Here is a 20,308-nt window from a genome sequence, read left to right as displayed (position 1 = left end):
GTATGAGAGGCAAGTGTGCTGACCACTAGGCTAAAAGGTCGAGCTAATAGCCTGGCATCCAGCCCTACTCTTAAAGCCGTACGGGAGTTACTAACACACTGGCTGACCTCCGTTATACATGTTTCAATAAACCAGTAACAGCAGCTTTCAGCTACAACACTTTATTTACAACTATGCAGGATACTCGTACTGGCTTTTATTGTCACTTTTATTTCCGGTTCCACTTTATCACTTAGACCGGGGGTCAGCATCCCGCGGCTCTTTAGTGCTGCCCGAGTGGCTCCCTGGAGCAATTTTAAAAAGGATTTAAAATGTAAAAAGATGGGGGGTAAATTATTTTATTTTGGTGTGATTTTTGACACAAATCTTTCCAATTGTTAGAAAGCCCACTGTTTAATATGTTTGTGTGTATGCTTCACTGATTTGGTAAACATTGTTTTGTCCTACTAATTTTGGCGGTTCTTGAACTCACCATAGTGTGGACTGTGACGCAGCAGTTTGTTTACATGTAAAATCTTCCACTCCTTCTTTGTCTCATTTTGTCCACCAAAAGTTTTATGCTGTGCGTGAATGCAAAAAGGTGGGCTTTGTTTATGTTATTGACTTTTGGACAGCTAATCAGCATGACTGCAAGGTAATCCTTGCCATGATGCTATTTAGGCTAGCTGTATGTACATGTTGCATCATTATGCCTCGTTGAACTAATTAAATATCCTTTACTTTTATACTCTTTGTATATAATTAAGTTGTGCATGTCTTATGACACATTATCTGTTTGTAATATTGGATGCATGTCAGTTGTTTGTGTGCCATGTTGTTCCAGACCACAGCAAACATTACCTAGCTTGCATAGATTATAATAAATCTATTAATAGAAGACAGCCTGTTGTTTCCTTTTACTTGGACACACATATCTATACTTTTGGCCATAAAAAGCCAGTAATTTACAGGAGTTATCTCACCTTCTGAGTAGCCTCTGACGTACTAATGGTTTCTAATATGGTAAAAATGTATAGAATAAATATTAAAAATCTCAACATTTCTGTCAACGAAAGCCTGCGACACAAAGTAATTCTGATAGTAGGCATGGAGACACTTACGTCATGTGTTGCCTTCATTATAAGACTTTTCATTTTTTGCAGCTTTTATACAGATTTGTTTTTTGTATTTTTGGTCCAATATGGCTCTCTCAACGTTTTTGGTTGCCAACCCCTGACTTAGACTTTTGGGTAATGTACTCTACAAGTAGCAACACACAGAATACCTGCAGAAACAATTAAACCTTTAGCATTTCATAAGTGCGAAGAACTTGAAGACAGCTTAGAGACACTATTTCGTCATTTGGAAACACTTTGCCCTCCTACTGAAATTTGTAAACCAGTGGTGTTCAAAGTGTAGCCCAGAGACCATTTGTGGAACGCAGATTTATTTGGGCCCTTACAGTACATAAAAAAAAAACATCAAAAATTGAAACAGAGCAAAAAAGGCTGTGTATTGAGAAAAACTAAAATGCTGGGGTAATGAAAGCGACAGAGTGAACCATTGCACCCTCTTTGACAACAGACGAAAAACAAACACACACGGAAAAGGCAATTCATCCATGCCAACAAAGTTATTGAGTTCATTTTAATTTATTGTTCGATAAGGTCTAATTTTAGCCGTGTCCCACAAATTTGGCAACAAACGTCTCTTCAAGACAGTGTGGCAAATGTCCTGCCACAGAACAAAGACGCTTTTGAGTCTCTAATCTTCGCCTCAAATAAACTGTTTTATACAATTAGAATTATCACTGGAGAACTACAGACTCCGGTTACTCCGACTTCCTCCCACCTCAGAAGACATGCACCTGGGGATAGGTTGATTGGCAACACTAAATTTGCCCTAGTGTGTGAATGTGAGTGTGAATGTTTTCTGTCTATCTGTGTTGGCCCTGTGGCTTGTCCAGGGTGTACGCCCCCTTCCGCCCAAATACTTGTGCACGCCAGCTTTCTGAGACTCTTATTTTGTTAGCGCAGGCAGCATGAAGCAGGGCTTTTATTGTGAAGATAGGAACTGTGCAGTCGGCCTTTAGAGTTTTGACAGAAGGGACGGCGCGAAAGTCTGTTGAAATAAAAAGTGTTTCTCGCCTTCCTCTCTGTCATTTTTTCATAATAATGAACTGGCAGCAGCCAGCGTCATCTCACAAGACCCTCGGGTGCCATGAATGTCAATCAAGCAAGCTATGGAATTTGCCGCCAATGTTTTTCTTGTAAAGTGTATGGAAGCTGGATGAATTAGATGCCAAAAACCAACCACTTTCATGTGGTATTGTACAGAAAGGACAACTTTTTTCTCCTCCATTTGAAAATGTGGGAGTTATCATCATTACTGTCTGATTCCAATCAATGCAAGTCATCAGAACCAGGTAATACACCAACTTATATTCTTGTCTTTGTGAAACAAAGACATCTATATGTGTTACACATGCTTGTATTATCATTAAACACATTTAACTTGTTTACAAAAATGTCTCTTTCATAAATAAATAAATATAAATGATACATATAAATGAGGTAGATCCCCTCGAGTTGGTCAATTGAAAAGTAGCTCGCCTGCAGAAAAAGTGTGGGCACCCCTGCACTACAGGCTCTTCCAACTCCTTTTTGTCTCTCCTTCTCACAGACAGTAAGCGCACCTTCTTACATACGTCACATACTGTCACGTCATACGTCACATACATATACGCCCTCGCGAAGCAGAGAGGTAGCAGCATGGGTAATGTTAGCTGTGATGCTAGCGGAGCCGTGCGAGTGGTAATACGAGAGAAAGAAGGTGCGGAACTGGTAACAAATAAAGGAAGAATTAATTCCAAAGAAAAACAGCAGGGGGTTCCATCGTCTGGCAGTGGTTCGACTTCAAGTGTGGGGCACAAGCGTTGCTACCAAAAGTAGCATTACTGCTAATATGTAGCATCATTTGAAAAGTCACCTGCTGGAGAATGAAGAGTTACTCCGCATGTCAACATGTCCATTCGGTGCCACACACCCCCACCATCAAAATGCCGAGGCAAACATTTCCAGATCAACACTGTGTGAAAAAAACAGTCAACAACAGAAGGAGATAATGTCTGCATTAAACTACCACATAGCGAAGGACATACACTATTTGATTTCCTATTATGCAGCTAATTTTTATTTGACACTTATTGAAATATTTTGTGAGACATCATGCACAAAAGTGCACTTTATTTGTTTTAAACTATTGTAGTGGTGTTCTGTACAGAAAGTGCACTTTAATTTAGTGTTGTTTTGATGTCATCTTAGTGACATCATGCACAAAAGTGCACAATAGCTTGTTTTAAAATGTCTCTGACAATCTTGCACTTTAAGTTTTGGAAATGACATGAATGTTTGTGCCACTGCTTAATAACTGTTTAATAAATCGACTTAGTTGTGATTTCCTTCTCTGCATGAAAGTTTAAAATGAGTATATATTAATGCAGTATGAACAAGAATGTTTTAATGTCGACACAGAATCATCATACTGCTGTGGTTATATGCATCAAGTATTAATTCAAGGCTAAGGCAAAACATCGAGATATATATCGTGTATCGCGATATAGCCTAAAAATATCGGGGTATTAAAAAAAGGTCATATCACCCGGCCCTACTTGCAATCTACATTAAAGAAACATTCAGCTGTACTCAATTTTTCAGCTAACAAAAACACAAAAGAACAAAATAAAAAGAGGACATGTTTATACGTCAGCAGCAACATAAAAGTAATTGACCTATAGCAATGGTGTTTTTATAGGTTAACATTATTAGTGAGCATGCACACAAATATTTGAGCCAGGAACACCAACCTGTCAACTCCCTCATGATGCTGTGTGACAGGCTGTGTTCTGAAAATTACTTTTTAAAAAGTACTTCCTTTTAGTTACATGTTTCTACTCCAATAATCTCATTGAAATACTAACAAAATTAATCTTTAATAAGTGTAATTTATTACTTGGGAAATGAATGTGTTACTTAAAAAGTTTCATATGGATGGATCTATATGAGAGCAATGTGTGTGTCTGAGTGTGTACTTGTTGCCCAATGGCGAGTGACGTCAGCGAATCCACTCAGTAGTCATGCTTGAGATGTTTTTCTTAGCTTAGCAGGCTGGTAACAGCAGTTTGTCTTCTTTTTGAATCTTTCATTGGTTTGTGTCACCTCTGCTTAATAAATAGAACAAATGTGCTTCCATAGCTGTGTGTTGTTGTCATTAAACGGGATATTATTTAAATGGCAAGTTTGTCACTTCTAGAATTATTGACAATAAGGCGCAGTGCAGTTTGTGTCAAGTGGTGGTGAAAAAAACATGATCTTTCACTGACCTGTTCCTTCAACTCGTATTTTTCCATGCATTATATTAGTCAGATTTTTCAAATAGTTAGTTTTTTTGTATTTTCATACCAACGTGTCACGTCCAAGTGTCCATGCACACTCTCAAATGCAACTTTTTGTCATACGCCATGTGCCTTCCGTGTACAGGGGGCACTTATTTCATTTTAGCATGGATAACTGAATTACTTTCACAGTTGACCTATGACTTCACTCTAGGATTTGCGGATCCTTACAACTTCTTTTAACTGATGTCCGCTGCAATAGTGGCACATATGACTAATATTACATCTCTAAATCAATAAATCAATGTTTATTTATATAGCCCCAAATCACAAATGTCTCAAAGGACTGCACAAATCATTACGACTACGACATCCTCGGAAGAACCCACAAAAGGGCAAGGAAAACTCACACCCTGTGGGCAGGGAGAATTCACATCCAGTGGGACGCCAGTGACAATGCTGACTATGAGAAACCTTGGAGAGGGCCTCAGATGTGGGCAACCCCCACCCCTCTAGGGGACCGAATGCAATGGATGTCGAGCGGGTCTAACATGATACTGTGAAAGTTCAATCCATAGTGGCTCCAACACAGCCGCGAGAGTTCAGTTCAAAGCGGATCCAAGACAGCAGCGAGAGTCCCGTCCACAGGAGACCATCTCAAGCGGAGGCGGATCAGCAGCGTAGAGATGTCCCCAACCGATACAGGCGAGCGGTCCATCCTGGGTCCCGACGAGCGGTCCATCCTGGGTCTCGACTCTGGACAGCCAGTACTTCATCCATGGTCATCGGACCGGACCCCCTCCTTAAGGGAGGGGGGGACATAGGAGAAAAAAAAGAAGCGGCAGATCAACTGGTCTAAAAAGGGAGTCTATTTAAAGGCTAGAGTATACAGATGAGTTTTAAGGTGAGACTTAAATGCTTCTACTGAGGTAGCATCTCGAACTGTTACCGGGAGGGCATTCCAGAGTACTGGAGCCCGAACGGAAAACGCTCTATAGCCCGCAGACTTTTTTTGGGCTCTAGGAATCACTAACGCAGATTTCTTGCCGGGACATATGGTACAATACAATCGGCAAGATAGGCTGGAGCTAGACCGTGTTGTATTTTATACGTAATTAGTAAAACCTTAAAGTCACATCTTAAGTGCACAGGAAGCCAGAGCAGTTGAGCAAGTATAGGCGTAATGTGATCAAACTTTCTTGTTCTTGTCAAAAGTCTAGCAGCCGCATTTTGTACCAACTGTAATCTTTTAATGCTAGACATGGGGATACCCGAAAATAATACGTTACAGTAATCGAGACGAGACGTAACAAACGAATGGATAATGATCTCAGCGTCTTTAGTGGACAAAATGGAGCGAATTTTAGCGATACTACGGAGATGAAAGAAGGCCGTTTTAGTAACGCTTTTAATGTGTGACTCAAAGGAGAGAGTTGGGTCGAAGATAATACCCAGATTTTTTACCGAGTCACCTTGTTTTATTATTTGGTTGTCAAATGTTAAAGTTGTATTATTAAATAGAGGTCGGTGTCTAGCAGGACCGATAATCAGCATTTCCGTTTTTTTGGCGTTAAGTTGCAAAAAGTTAGCGGACATCCATTGTTTAAATGGCTATGCTAATGTTAAATAGCAGAAGCATCAATAAATTATCTTGGATTGAGCTATGGACATGACACCTCTACCAAAAATGTATCGGGGTGGATGAAAAGAAAGACAGTGGAAGAGTTTTTGGCGCAGGCGTGTCGAGCATTTCCGCATTAATAAGAATGGAGTTTAGATTTTAGTTTGGATTTGGTTACATTAAACTGCTGTTTAATTGTGATATCATCATTACACGTTGGCAATTGACACATTGACAACATGACATAGTATCTTATAAATCAGCTCTACCAATGGTGTCTAAATTGCGGCACGCTGCTTGTTTTTATTGCCCCCTGCAGGGGATTGGTGGGTTACTACCACGTGACAAAGAGGCTTTTCCGGTTGGAATTGGTGGGCAAGCATTCAAAATGGCTAATGTTTGGTTCCCCCCAACAGTGCAGATCTCAGTGTAAGGTTGCGTGAGTTAGGCTATATTAGGGCTTTTATTAATATCTCAATATTTTTGGGCCATGTCACGAGACAAGATATACATAGAGATTTGTTGCCTTAGCCTTGAATGAACACTTGATGCATGTAATCACAGCAGTATGATGATTCTATGTGTCTACATTCAAACATTCTTCTTCATACTGCATTAATATATGCTCATTTTGAGCTTTCATGCAGAGATGGAAATCCCAACTAAGTCAATTTGGCAAAACTGTATTTATTAAACAGTTATTAAGCAGTGGCACAAACATTCATGTCATTTCCAAAACAGAATGTGCAGGATTGTCAGAGACATTTTAAAACAAGCTATTAGTGCAGTTTTGTGCATGATGACATCAAAACAACACTAAATTTAAGTGCACTTTTTGTACAGAACATCACTGCAATAGTTTAAAACAAATAAAGTGCACTTTTGTGCATGATGTCACACAAGATATTTCAAAAAATGTCAAATAAAAATGAGCTGCATAATAGGAAATAAAACCGTGTATACAGTGGGGCAAAAAATATTTAGTCAGCCAGCGTTTGTGCAAGTTCTCCCACTTAAAATGATGACAGAAGTCTGTAATTTTCATCATAGGTACACTTCAACTGTGAGAGACAGAATGTGAAAAAAGTTGTATTTTGGTTTCATCTGACCACATGACATTCTCCCAATCCTCTGCTGTATCATCCATGTATACATTTTGGTGTTAACTCAACTTGCCGTGTTTGGAAGAAGAAGAATACTGAGTTGCATCCCAAGAACACCATACCTAATGTGAAGCATGGGGGTGGAAACATCATGCTTTGGGGCTGTTTTTCTGCTAAGGGGACAGGACGATTGATCCATGTTAAGGAAAGAATGAATGGGGCCATGTATCGTGAGATTTTGAGCCAAAACCTCCTGCCATCAGTGAGAGCTTTGAATGGTTGACCAAATACTTATTTTCCACCATAATTTACAAATACATTCTTTAAAATTCCTACAATGTGAATTCCTGGATTTTTTTTTTCACATTCTGTCTGTCACAGTTGAAGTGTACCTATGCTGAAAATTACAGACCTCTGTCATCATTTTAAGTGGGAGAACTTGCACAATCGCTGGCTGACTAAATACTTTTTTGCCCCACTGTAAATGTCCTTGGTTCTGTGGTAGGTTCCTGCGGACGTTATCTCCTTCTGTTGTTGATTTTTTTTTTTTTTTTCATACGGTGTTGATCTGGAAATTGTTGCTTCGGCATTTTGTGGTTGTGGCACCTAACGGAGATGTTGACATGCAGTTCCAAGCACTCTTCATTCTCTAGCGGGGGACTTTTCAAATGATACAACATTAGCAGTGATGCTACTTTTTGTAGCAACGCTTTTGCCGCATAATTGGTCAACATATTCCCGCTTGAAGCCAAAAAAGAAAGAAAGTGGAAGAGTTTTTGCAAAGGAATTTGCGGACGAAAATCATTGAAACAAAACTTTTTGAATGTCTTAATTCATAGGCTCTGTGGATTGATGGAACACATTTTAAATCTGGAAGAAAAGACCAATCGTGCCCCAACTGATATCCAGAGGAACGTTGCTATTGTTCTGGACTATCTTGCCTGTTGTGCGGAAAGTTAATCAGTTGGCTTGCACAAATAGAGGTCTGTGTTCGCCTTTGATATAACTGCTTTATTATGGTAAATGGTAAATGGGTTGTACTTGTATAGCGCTTTTCTACCCCCTTTTTAAGGAGCCCAAAGCGCTTTGACAGTATTTCCACATTCGCCCATTCACACACACATTCGCACACTGACGGCGGGAGCTGCCATACAAGGCGCTCACCAGGACCCATCAGGAGCAAGGGTGAAGTGTCTTGCCCAAGGACACAACGGAGGTGAGTGCGATGGTAGAAGGTGGGGATTGAACCAGCAACCCTCAGATTGCTGACACAGCCACTCTACCAACTTCGTCACGCCGTCTCCTTTCATCTTATTTGTGTTTTGTTAGGGAGTCTGAAATAAGCTGGCATTTTACATTTTCTTTAGTTACCGTCTTAAACAGATCTCAGTTTATTTTTTTTCTATCATCAATGCACTTTAAAATGTTCTGTTCTTGGATCAGTTTGCAGCCGAGTGTGAAGCGACCGGAATGAGAATCAGCACCTCCAAGTCCGAGTCCATGGTTCTCGCCCGGAAAAGGGTGGAGTGCCATCTCCAGGTTGGGGAGGAGACCCTGCCCCAAGTGGAGGAGTTCAAGTACCTAGGAGTCTTGTTCACGAGTGAGGGAAGAGTGGATCGTGAGATCGACAGGCGGATCGGTGCGGCGTCTTCAGTAATGCGGACGTTGTACCGATCCGTTGTGGTGAAGAAGGAGCTGAGCCGGAAGGCAAAGCTCTCAATTTACCGGTCGATCTACGTTCCCATCCTCACCTATGGTCATGAGCTTTGGGTCATGACCGAAAGGATAAGATCACGGGTACAAGCGGCCGAAATGAGTTTCCTCCGCCATGTGGCGGGGCTCTCCCTTAGAGATAGGGTGAGAAGCTCTGCCATCCGGGAGGAACTCAAAGTAAACCCGCTGCTCCTCCACATCGAGAGGAGCCAGATGAGGTGGTTCGGGCATCTGGTCAGGATGCCACCCGAACGCCTCCCTAAGGAGGTGTTTAGGGCACGTCCAACCGGTAGGAGGCCACGGGGAAGACCCCACGTTGGGAAGACTATGTCTCATGGCTGGCCTGGGAACGCCTCGGGATCCCCGGGAAGAGCTAGATGAAGTGGCTGGGGAGAGGGAAGTCTGGGTTTCCCTGCTTAGGCTGTTGCCCCCGCGACCCGACCTCGGATAAGCGGAAGAAGATGGATGGATGTTCTTGTAAAATGTGGTTTTCATTAAAATTGTTGCATTTTTATTTGAATTGTATGTGCTTCCGGGTTATATCCCACGTGTCGAGACTGGCGCATGCACGATACGAAGGGTCCTCTCTGGCCGCACACACCCCCTGGAGAGATTTGTTTTCCAATAGCGTGTGTTGGTCTGACTTTTCAAAAAGCGAATATGATTGGATTAAGGGGTTTCAATGGGTTGTAAGAGGCTCATTTAGAGCAGAACTATTTTAGAAATTGGACTAATTTAGTGCATGGACACGCACTGTGTGTGAGAGAGGAGGAGCGGCCCTGCTCCCCTCTGTGCATGGCGCAGAGGGGGAGTAGACAAATCTCTCAGAGCGAGTGATCAATAACAGTTCATTTGGTTATGCTCGTGAAAATTAATTCTACTTTTCTCAAATTTGTATGGCTTTGTTTTAGGTCAAAATGCGATAAAAGGGTCGGAATCCCTTTTCTCACATGTGCGGCAGGGCTTTTTTTCGAAGTCGCACGGCCTGTTTTTCTACTTTTTATATTTGCGAGTAAATTTGTTGCACCGTACAGCACTGATTCTATACAACGTATTTTATTTGTGTTAAAAAAAAGGCACTACACAATAAACAACCGCAGATGCACTAAAACAATTCAACACGTCCAAAAAGCAGTAGGAAAATTCAAAGCATACCCAATATGAGATAATAAGTGTCAGATATGGTTTCAGACACTGTTCTTAAGCAGTTTTTTCCCTTGTTGTACTTTTTATATACCATATGCTTATGAAGTTTCTAAAATGGGAACACATTTGTAGAATGTCTTTGCTTCATCAATTATATAGTGTAATTCCATCATGGATGCACTGAATGCCTTCATTGCTTTGCATGCATACACATGTTTAGTAATATAAAAAACAATAAAATTCAGTTTTTCTGTTGGAATTTTCCTAAAATTAAGTTTTTTATCCTCTAGACTTATTTCATCACAGAGGACTGTGCTTTTAGTGTCATTATGAAAATATTTGTTAATTAAATGCAAACATCATTTTATTCATTTATTGGTGCAATACATCTTTGGACAATTTTGACAGTATTTTTTAGTCAAAGCCTATGCTTGTGTCAAGTATTTTTTTGAAGCCTGGATGTTGGGCACAGTTCATTATGGGTTACAAAGGCTCCTAATTTGGTTGCTGACCTACGCAGTAAAATTGTGTCATTTCCCATTCTATTTTTTTGTTCAAACTATGAGGGGCAAGCGGTGGAAAATGGATACATAGACGAATGTGGTTACTTTCTGTTTTAAATGTTTATCTACACGTCTGCAAAAATGTAATATGAACATTTTCTTCAAGTTTTGGATACTTTACATTAGTTTTAGCTGATACAACACATTTTGGTATTAATCCAATACCAAGTAGTTGCAGAGTCACACTTAGGTCATATTTAAAGTCCTCCTTTGTCCAAAACAAAATGGAAAGGAGAATGTTCTGTTGATCATATGGGTTGATGATGTTCTTACTGCAGCTAGTGATGGTATAACACTCAAAAAGGTGAAGGTAATGTTAGCGACTATGTTCAAAATTAAAGATCTTGCGAAACTTTGACATTTTATAAGCCTTGATTTTGCACAGAAGCAAAATGAGATTGAAATATACCAGAAGAAATACATTGCAAAAATGTTGTAGCAATTTGACATGACTCACTGTAAACAAATCTTTCTCAAATAGTGGGGCGGGCCGTCCTGGGCGCGTGTGACCTTGGGGCACATGCTTTTTTTGCCGTACCAGAATATGATGAAGCAAATGTAGCACTTGGCTTCACTGAAACCACTGTGGGAGACGAGGAAAGACCGGTGTGCTGTTTCCTTTAATGTTAATATGTTTACAATGTAATGCAGAGATATAGTATAGCAATTTTATAGACAAATTATACTATTTATAGCAGGGGTGCCCACACTTTTTCTGCAGGCGAGCTACTTTTCAATTGACCAACTCGAGGGAATCTACCTCATTTATATATATCTTTTATATTTATTTATTTATGAAAGAGACATTTTTGTAAACAAGTTAAATGTGTTTAATGATAATACAAGCATGTGTAACACATATAGATGTCTTTCTTTCACGAAGACAAGAATATAAGTTGGTGTATTACCTGATTCTGATGACTTGCATTGATTGGAATCAGACAGTAATGATGATAACGCCCACATTTTCAAATGGAGGAGAAAAAAGTTGTCCTTTCTGTACAATACCACATGAAAGTGGTTGGTTTTTGGCCCCTAATTCATCCAGCTTCCATACACTTTACAAGAAAAACATTGGCGGCAAATTCCGTAGCTTGCTTGATTGACATTCACGGCACCCGAGGGTTTTGTGAGATGGCGCTGGCTGCTGCCAGTTCATTATTATGAAAAAATGACAGAGAGGAAGGCGAGAAACACTTTTTATTTCAACAGACTTTCGCGCCGTCCCTTCCGTCAAAACTCTAAAGGCCGACTGCACAGTTCCTATCTTCACAAGTGATGTGCACGCCAGCTTTCTGAGGGATCGCTTGTGCACATCAGTTTTCCGAGACTCTGTATTTAGTTAGCGCAGGCAGCATGAAGCAGGGCTTTTATTGTGAAGATAGGAAATGTGCAGTCGGCCTTTAGAGTTTTGACGGAAGGTACGGTGCGAGAGTCTGTTGAAATAAAAAGTGTTTCTCGCCTTCCTCTTGGTCATATTTTCATAATAATGATCTTGCAGCAGCCAGCGTCATCTCACAAGACTCTCCGATACCGTGAATGTCATTTAAGTGACGTCTTGGTGAAGATTGATGATCACTAATTTTTAGGTCTATTTTTTTTAAAAGCCTGGCTGGAGATCGACTGACACACCCCCCGCGGTCGACTGGTAGCTCGCGATCGACGTAATGGGCACCCCTGATTTATAGTCACAGTGGAAAGTGGAAGGGCGCACAATATTTTCTTTTTTCTTGGGAGGCGTAACAGAAAATATTTGAGAAGCAGTGCTGTAAACGAAGAGCAACTCTTTGAAAACAAAGGGAAATTCAACAATGAGGATAAACCAGTTGAGTTAAAGAGTTATCGAGAATTAGTTGGTTGTTTAATCTACGTAATGATATGTACCGTTTTTTTCGGATTATAAATCGCTCCGGAGTATACGACACACTGGCCGGAAATGCATAATAAAGAAGGAAAAAAACATATAACTGTCGCACTGGAGTATAAGTTGCATTTTTGGGGGAAATGTATTTTATACAATCCAACACCAAGAATAGTGAACAACAGGCTGAATAAGTGTAGGTTATATGAGGCATAAATAACCAACTGCTATGTTAACCTAACATATTATGGTAAGAGTCATTCAAATAACTATAACATATAGAACATGCTATATCTTTACCAAACAATCTGTCATTTTTTAAACGATAAATCCCATGAAATCTTCTTCCTCGACGTCGCTTCTAAACAACTCTGCCAACTCCAAAGGAATGCACCGCTTCCTCTTGTCGTTTTCTGCTGCATATTTCACTACGTCCAGTTTGTAATGTGAAGTGAAGTGAATTATATTTATATAGCGCTCTTCTCAAGTGACTCAAAGCGCTTTTACATAGTGACACCCAATATCTAAGTTACATTTAAAGCAGTGTGGGTGGGACTGGGAGCAGGTGGGTAAAGTGTCTTGCCCAAGGACACAACGGCTGTAACTAGGATGGCACAAGCGGGAATCGAACCTGCAACCCTCAAGTTGCTGGCATGGCCACTCTACCAACCGAGCTATCTGTAGTACAAGATTTCCTTTTCGGTCCCATTTTTGTTCAGCCCTTCTCAGTTTTTATAAGTGACCGCCAACGATGAGATGATCCATTTTAATAGATACGGCAGTAGCATATAGCAGTTAGCAGTTAGCATTTCATGACCCACAATGCACTTCTGCCATGACCCTCCCCCCCCGAATTCTTATTGGTTGACGTGTATGTGACGATTGCTGACATTTTCTTTGTCTCTTTGACGAATGAGATAAATAATATTATTTGATATTTTACGGTAATGTGTTAATAATTTCACACATTAGTCGAGTGTGAAATAGAGTATATGTCGCACTATGAAAAAAACTGCTACTGTACAGAACATGTCATGGCTGTCTTGAGTTTCCAATAACTTCTACAACTCTTATTTTTTTGTAATAGTGATTGGAGCTTACACTTATTTGTCACAAAAAACATTCATGAAGTTTGTTTTCTTTATGAATTTGTTATGGGTCTACTGAAAATGTGACCAAATCTGCTCGGTCAAAAGTATACATACAGCAATGTTAATACTTGGTTACAAGTCCCTTGGCAAGTTTCACTGCAATAAGGCGCTTTTGGTAGCCACCCACAAGCTTCTGCTTGAATTTTTGACCACTCCTCTTGACACAAATGGTGCAGTTCAGCTAAATTTGTTGGTTTTCTGACATGGACTTGTTTCTTCAGCATTGTCCACACCTTTAAAGTCAGGACTTTGGGAAGGCCTTTCTAAAACCTTAATTCTAGCCTGATCTAGCCATTCCTTTCCCTCTTTTGACGTGTGTTCAAGGTAATTGTCCTATTTGAACACCCAACTGCGCCCAAGACCCAACCTCTGGGCTGATGATTTTCGGTTGGACTGAAATCCTTCTTTTTTATTGTCTTATTTACTCTCTGTAAAGCACCAGTTACATTGGCAGCATAACAGGCCCAGAGCATAATACTACCGCCACCATGCTTGACGGTAGGGATGGTGTTCCTATGCTTAAGGCCTCACCTTTTCTCCTCCAAACATATTGCTGAGTATTGTGGCCAAACAGGTATTTTTTTGTTACATCTGACCACAGAACTTTCCTCCAGAAGGTTTTATCTTTGTCCATGTGATCAGCAGCAAACTTTAGACCAGCCTAAGGGCTTCCTTTTTGCATGGTTGCCTCTCAGTCCATGGGAATGCAAATCACGCTTGACTGCGGACACTGACACCTGTGTTCCAGCGGCTTCCAGTTAATTGTAGAACTGCTTTTTGGTGGTTCTCGCTTGACTTGATCATCCTGACCAATCCTGACCAGTATCATCCCTGCAGGACGAGGAATAGCTAAAAATGCTCCATTACACACCGTAGCTTACCAGCGTCAACATGTAAAACAAACGCCATTGGTGGATCTTCACCTGACATCCACTGTAATGATATTAAATACAGAAGCGTATCTAGTCGATAATTACATCAATATATTATGGCATCACAAAATCTTATTTTGTTTTTTTAAAATGTATATTATGTTTGTAAACTCAAGAAATATGTCCTTGGACACATGAGGACTTTGAATATGACCAATGTATTATCCTGTAACTACTTGGTGTCAGATGGATACCCAAATGTGTGGTATCATCCAAAACAGATGTAAAGCATCCCAACAACAGAATAATACATTATTATTACATTTGAACAGAAATGTAGATAAAACATGTTAAAAGAGACAGTTAGCAGATATTAACAGTAAATGAACAAGTACTGTAGATTAATAATTCATTTTCTACCACTTGTCCTTAATAATTTTGACAAAATAATAGAATGGAAAATGACACAATATGTTACTGCATATGTCTAGAGACTAAATTAGGAGCCTTTGTTGTCTTGTATGTTCACTATTTTATTTAAGGACAAATAATAAGAATACATTGAAACGTATGTTTAATGAACCGTAAGATATTTTGTTAAAATAAAGCCAATAATGCAATTTTGAGTTGTCCCCTTTATTTAGAAAAGTATCGAAAAGTAACAAAATATTTTGGTACCGGTTCCAAAATGTTGGTATCAGAACAACACTAAAAGGTAGCGTATAGTTAGGGTCCTTGGCCCATGGCAAAGGACTCCACTGCTGTGTTTTATTATTATTCCGCACCTACGCGCTGTAATTTGACCCCCTTAACATGCTTCAAAACTCACCAAATTTGACACACACGTCGGTATAGCAAACCTTCCCAACATATTAAGCAACCAATCCCCCAAAATGAAAATTGCGCTCCAGCGCCCCCTAGCAAACAATTACAGACAAAACTGCACGTAACTTCTGTTAGGAATGTCATGTCGACATGAAACAAAAACTCCTACGTAGTTCTGACTTAGACCCAATTTTCATACACTCACTTCTTTCAGCAAAAATCTACAGGAAGTTGGCAAAAACCCCTTCAAAATAAAATTTTCGCAAAAAATGCAATTTTTGCCTCTTTGCGCTGTAATTTGACCCCTTTAAAATGCTTCAAAAGTCACCAAACTTGGCGCACACATAAGGACTGGCGAATATTGCGATCTAATGAAAAAACCAAACCCCAAAACTCAAAATTGCTCTCTAGCACTATTTTTTAATAAAACACTGAATAAACTGCTCCTAGGAAGAAAACACAGACAAAATTGCTTGTAACTTCCGGTAAGAATGTCGGAGAGACATTAAAAACAAAAACCTCTATGTAGGTCTCGCTTAGACCTACATTTCATAGATTGACAACCCCCAACAAAAATCAACAGGAAGTTTGCAATCCCCCCTTTTGTAAAAACCGGTCACCTTTCTTCAAACATTATCTCCTCTGAGTGCGTTTGTTGTTTTGGCTTCAAACTCGCACAGGAGAGAGATTGAACCCTTCTGATTAAAAGTATAGGACAGAGTTTTTATAAGTTCTCAGGTTTTGATTTTACGCGTCTTCAAAGAACCCCTGTGCAAAGTCTCCTAAAAAATGTCATTTTTGCCTCTTTGAGCTGTTATTTGACCCCCTTAAAATGCTTCTAAACTCACCACACTTGACACACACATCAGGTCTGGCAAAAATTGCGATCTGATGAAAAAAACCTAACCTCAAAACTCAAAATTGCGCCCTACCGCCCCCCTAGGAATACAATACGGACAAACTGCTCCTAGGAAGAAAACACAGACAAAACTGCTTCTAGCTTCCGGTAGGAATGTCAGAGAGACATGAAACAAAAAATACTATGTAGGTCTCACTTAAACCTACATTTTAATAATTAACATACTTTAGCAAAAATCAACAGGAAGTTTGATATTTTCACTTCAATACAACAACTGCATTACTTTCACAATGCATTAGATTCTCAAAATAGTGGCTCCAAGGCGTCTTCTAACGCTTATCCGGCCGTGGGTCTCGGGGGCAGCAGCCAAAGGCGGACCCGACCAACGCTGCTTGCAGCTTTAATTCAAACTTGTATCTGTCAGCAAACTCCATATGGAAGCGCTAAAAACTAAAACATGGCTAATGGGGATAAGACGCAGTCAAAATCAAGGCACATAAATAAGACAGGAGACGGTCGGAATGCAGCTTGAAGACGGTCTGTAAAACATAATCTTTGCAAAATTTTGACCAAAGAACTAACAAAAAAAATCACAACATGACCCCTTTAAAATATCATGTTTTTCTGATCTGCTTGTCCTGTTTGCAGTTTGAAGCAGAATACCGTCGCTTCGCTTTCAAGAGGAACTGCCCAGGTGGCTTCCTGGAGTTTTATAGCCTCCTGCAAACAATACATCGCATCCATGATGTCGACATTTTATTGGGATACGCCGATGACTCTGGGGACCTCCTTCCAATCAACAATGAGGACAACTTTAACAAAGCTGTCATGTCAGCAAATCCCTTGCTTCGCATTATCATAACCAAGAAAGGTAAGACTGAGGCATTATTAAATTGCTTGGTAATTTGGGAGTTTCAATTTCACGTGGGGCTGTGTCATATTGTTCAAAATAGGTTTGCGTGATATTGATATCAATTTGGCCTATAATAGAGCTTTTAATACCATTGTTATATTGTGATGATGCATGTTGATGACACATTCAAGCTGTATCCTGCAAATCTGACTAGCGAACAAAGGCATGCTCAACACACTGTAGCATTCTGAAAGAGACTTCCAAGTCAGCAATCCTTGCCTCCACGGTGGCAAATAAACTGTGTTTCATATTAATATCATCCCTTGAGGACAAGCACTAGCTAAACATGCTACTGTACACACTATAAGAGGATATGCTAACCACTAATCGGTTAGGTGGGCGGATTGATACAAGTATCGACAGTAACAATACTAAGTATAATATCACTCATTGGTCGATACTATAGAGATTAGATGGATTTTTTTTAATATCAGGAAGTAATTAAAATATTGAATTAGCATTTTAGGTGAGTGTGCCTTTTGTAACCATAGGAATTGTTATGTGTTTATGTTGAGTGACAGACCACAGGCCTGTTGAGTGTTGACAGCTGTCGATGTTTGTGTAGTGTGCACTATACAAATAAAAAGACTAGGGATGTCCCGATACAGGTTTTTGCACTTCCGATCCGATACCGATATTGTTTTTGCACTTCCGATCCGATACCGATACCGGCCGATACTGGCCTATCCGAGCATGTATTAAAGTTTAAAGTTATTTAGCCTACTTATTTGTCAGATTCATGATGAAAAGGGTTTTAGTACTCTTGATAACAACTAGCCAGCTGAATTAGGTGAGTTTGAATAATATACAATGGTTGGTATTCAAGGATAAACACAAAATAGAAAAAAAATATACATGACAAACAGAAATAGCATCATTAAACAGTAAAAAAGTGAACAGTATACAGTGCAAATAATGCTGTAAACATTAAAAAAAAAGCAAAACACACAAACAACCTGAGTGGGATAACATGTCTATTGCTCAGCATCAATACTTGCTCTTGAACAAGTGTAAACTTCCATCCATCCATCCATCTTCTTCCGCTTATCCGAGGTCGGGTCGCGGGGGCAACAGCCTAAGCAGGGAAACCCAGACTTCCCTCTCCCCAGCCACTTCGTCTAGCTCTTCCCGGGGGATCCCGAGGCGTTCCCAGGCCAGCCGGGAGACATAGTCTTCCTAACGTGTCCTGGGTCTTCCCTGTGGCCTCCTACCGGTTGGACGTGCCCTAAACACCTCCCTAGGGAGGCGTTTGGGTGGCATCCTGACCAGATGCCCGAACCACCTCATCTGGCTCCTCTCGATGTGGAGGAGCAGCGGCTTTACTTTGAGTTCCTCCCGGATGGCAGAGCTTCTCACCCTATCTCTAAGGGAGAGCCCCGCCACACGGCGGAGGAAACTCATTTCGGCCGCTTGTACCCGTGATCTTATCCTTTCGGTCATGACCCAAAGCTCATGACCGTAGGTGAGGATGGGAACGTAGATCGACCGGTAAATTGAGAGCTTTGCCTTCCGGCTCAGCTCCTTCTTCACCACAACGGATCGGTACAACGTCCGCATTACTGAAGACGCTGCACCCACTCGTGAACAAGACTCCTAGGTATTTGAACTCCTCCACTTGGGGCAGGGTCTCCTCCCCAACCCGGAGATGGCATTCCACCCTTTTCCGGGCGAGAAGCATGGACTTGGACTTGGAGGTGCTGATTCTCATTCCGGTCGCTTCACACTCTGCTGCGAACCGATCCAGTGAGAGCTGAAGATCCCGGTCAGATGAAGCAATCAGGACCACATCATCTGCAAAAAGCAGAGACCTAATCCTGCGGTCACCAAACCGTTACCCCTCAATGCCTTGACTGCGCCTAGAAATTCTGTCCATAAAAGTTATGAACAGAATCGGTGACAAAGGACATCCTTGGCGGAGTCCAACCCTCACTGGAAATGTGTTCGACTTACTGCCGGCAATGCGGACCAAGCTCTGGCATTGATCGTACAGGGAGCTGACCGCCACAATAAGACAGTCCGATACCCCATACTCTATGAGCACTCCCCACAGGACTTCCCGAGGGACACGGTCGAATGCCTTCTCCAAGTCCACAAAGCACATGTAGACTGGTTGGGCAAACTCCCATGCACCCTCAAGAACCCTGCGGAGAGTATAGAGCTGGTCCACAGTTCCACGACTAGGACGAAAACCACACTGTTCCTCCTGAATCCGAGGTTCGACTATCCGGCGTAGCCTCCTCTCCAGTACACCTGAATAAACCTTACCGGGAAGGCTGAGGAGTGTGATCCCACGATAGTTGGAACACACCCACCGGTCCCCCTTCTTAAAGAGAGGAACCACCACCCCGGTCTGCCAATCCAGAGGTACCGCCCCCGATGTTTTTTAAGTGTAAACTTAAAAAAAAAAAAAAAAAACTATCTACACACACCTTTCAATTGTTTGCCCCAGTCAGGGGGGGCAAACAATTGAAGTCCAAGCATAATGGGGAGATTCTTTCTAATAAAGACGAGCACTTCAAGATGCTCAGGTGTCAGCCTGCTCCTGTGTTCATCTACAATGAGTGCTAAAAAGCCTCTCACTCTCAAGAGTCATTAAAATGTCTTACAACTATGACACCACACTTGACTTTATTGTGGCATGTTTGCACTCCACCTCTTCATCTTTTTCGTTTTATAGGATAAAATAATCCCACACAGCTGACATTTTTACCGTAACTTTTAATTCACACGGCCGTCTCAACGGTGAGAAGGCAGACCTGTGGATGTTTTGAAGGTGTTCTGGAAAATGCGTAACAAAATTTAGGGAGCAGCATAAGAGTGGAATGTATTATTTAAATCGGTGTGTTGGAAAACACGGACCGGAGTTTTTTAAAAAACTGGATCTAGCTCGGCATTTTCCCATGCCTTGCCAATACGCATTTTTTGGCAAATATCGGCAGCCGATCCGATCCAAATATCGGATCGGGACAACCCTAGCTAATATACAAACCTTGATTCCATATGAGTTGAGAAATTGTGTTAAATGTAAATATGAACGTAATACAATGATTTGCAAATCCTTTTCAACCCATATTCAGTTGAATATGCTACAAAGACAACATATTTGATGTTCAAACTAATAAACTTTTCTTTTTTTTTGCAAATAATCATTAACTTTAGAATTTGATGCCAGCAAAATGTGACAAAAAGTTGGGAAAGGTGGCAATAAATACTGATAAAGTTGAGAATGCTCATCTAAAACTTATTTGGAAAATCCCACGGATGTGCAGGCTAATTGGGAACGGGTGGGTGCCATGAATGGGTATAAAA

General features: G+C 40.8%; 1 protein-coding gene across 1 annotated transcript in view; it reads left to right on the top strand.

Annotated features, from left to right (window-relative positions):
• Positions 1-20,308, top strand: part of LOC133563519 (partitioning defective 6 homolog beta-like) — a 42,410-nt gene that overhangs the window by 6,668 nt on the left and 15,434 nt on the right. Inside the window, exon 2 of the mRNA XM_061917682.1 lies at positions 16,735-16,957. Within this exon, the coding sequence (XP_061773666.1) occupies positions 16,735-16,957 (223 nt within the window). The remainder of the gene's footprint in view (positions 1-16,734; positions 16,958-20,308) is intronic.

This window comes from Nerophis ophidion, linkage group LG12 (assembly GCF_033978795.1).
Source record: "Nerophis ophidion isolate RoL-2023_Sa linkage group LG12, RoL_Noph_v1.0, whole genome shotgun sequence".
Taxonomy (NCBI): Eukaryota; Metazoa; Chordata; class Actinopteri; order Syngnathiformes; family Syngnathidae; genus Nerophis; species Nerophis ophidion.
Note: the sequence above shows the minus strand (reverse complement) of the source record. Positions and strands in the feature narration are given on the sequence as shown.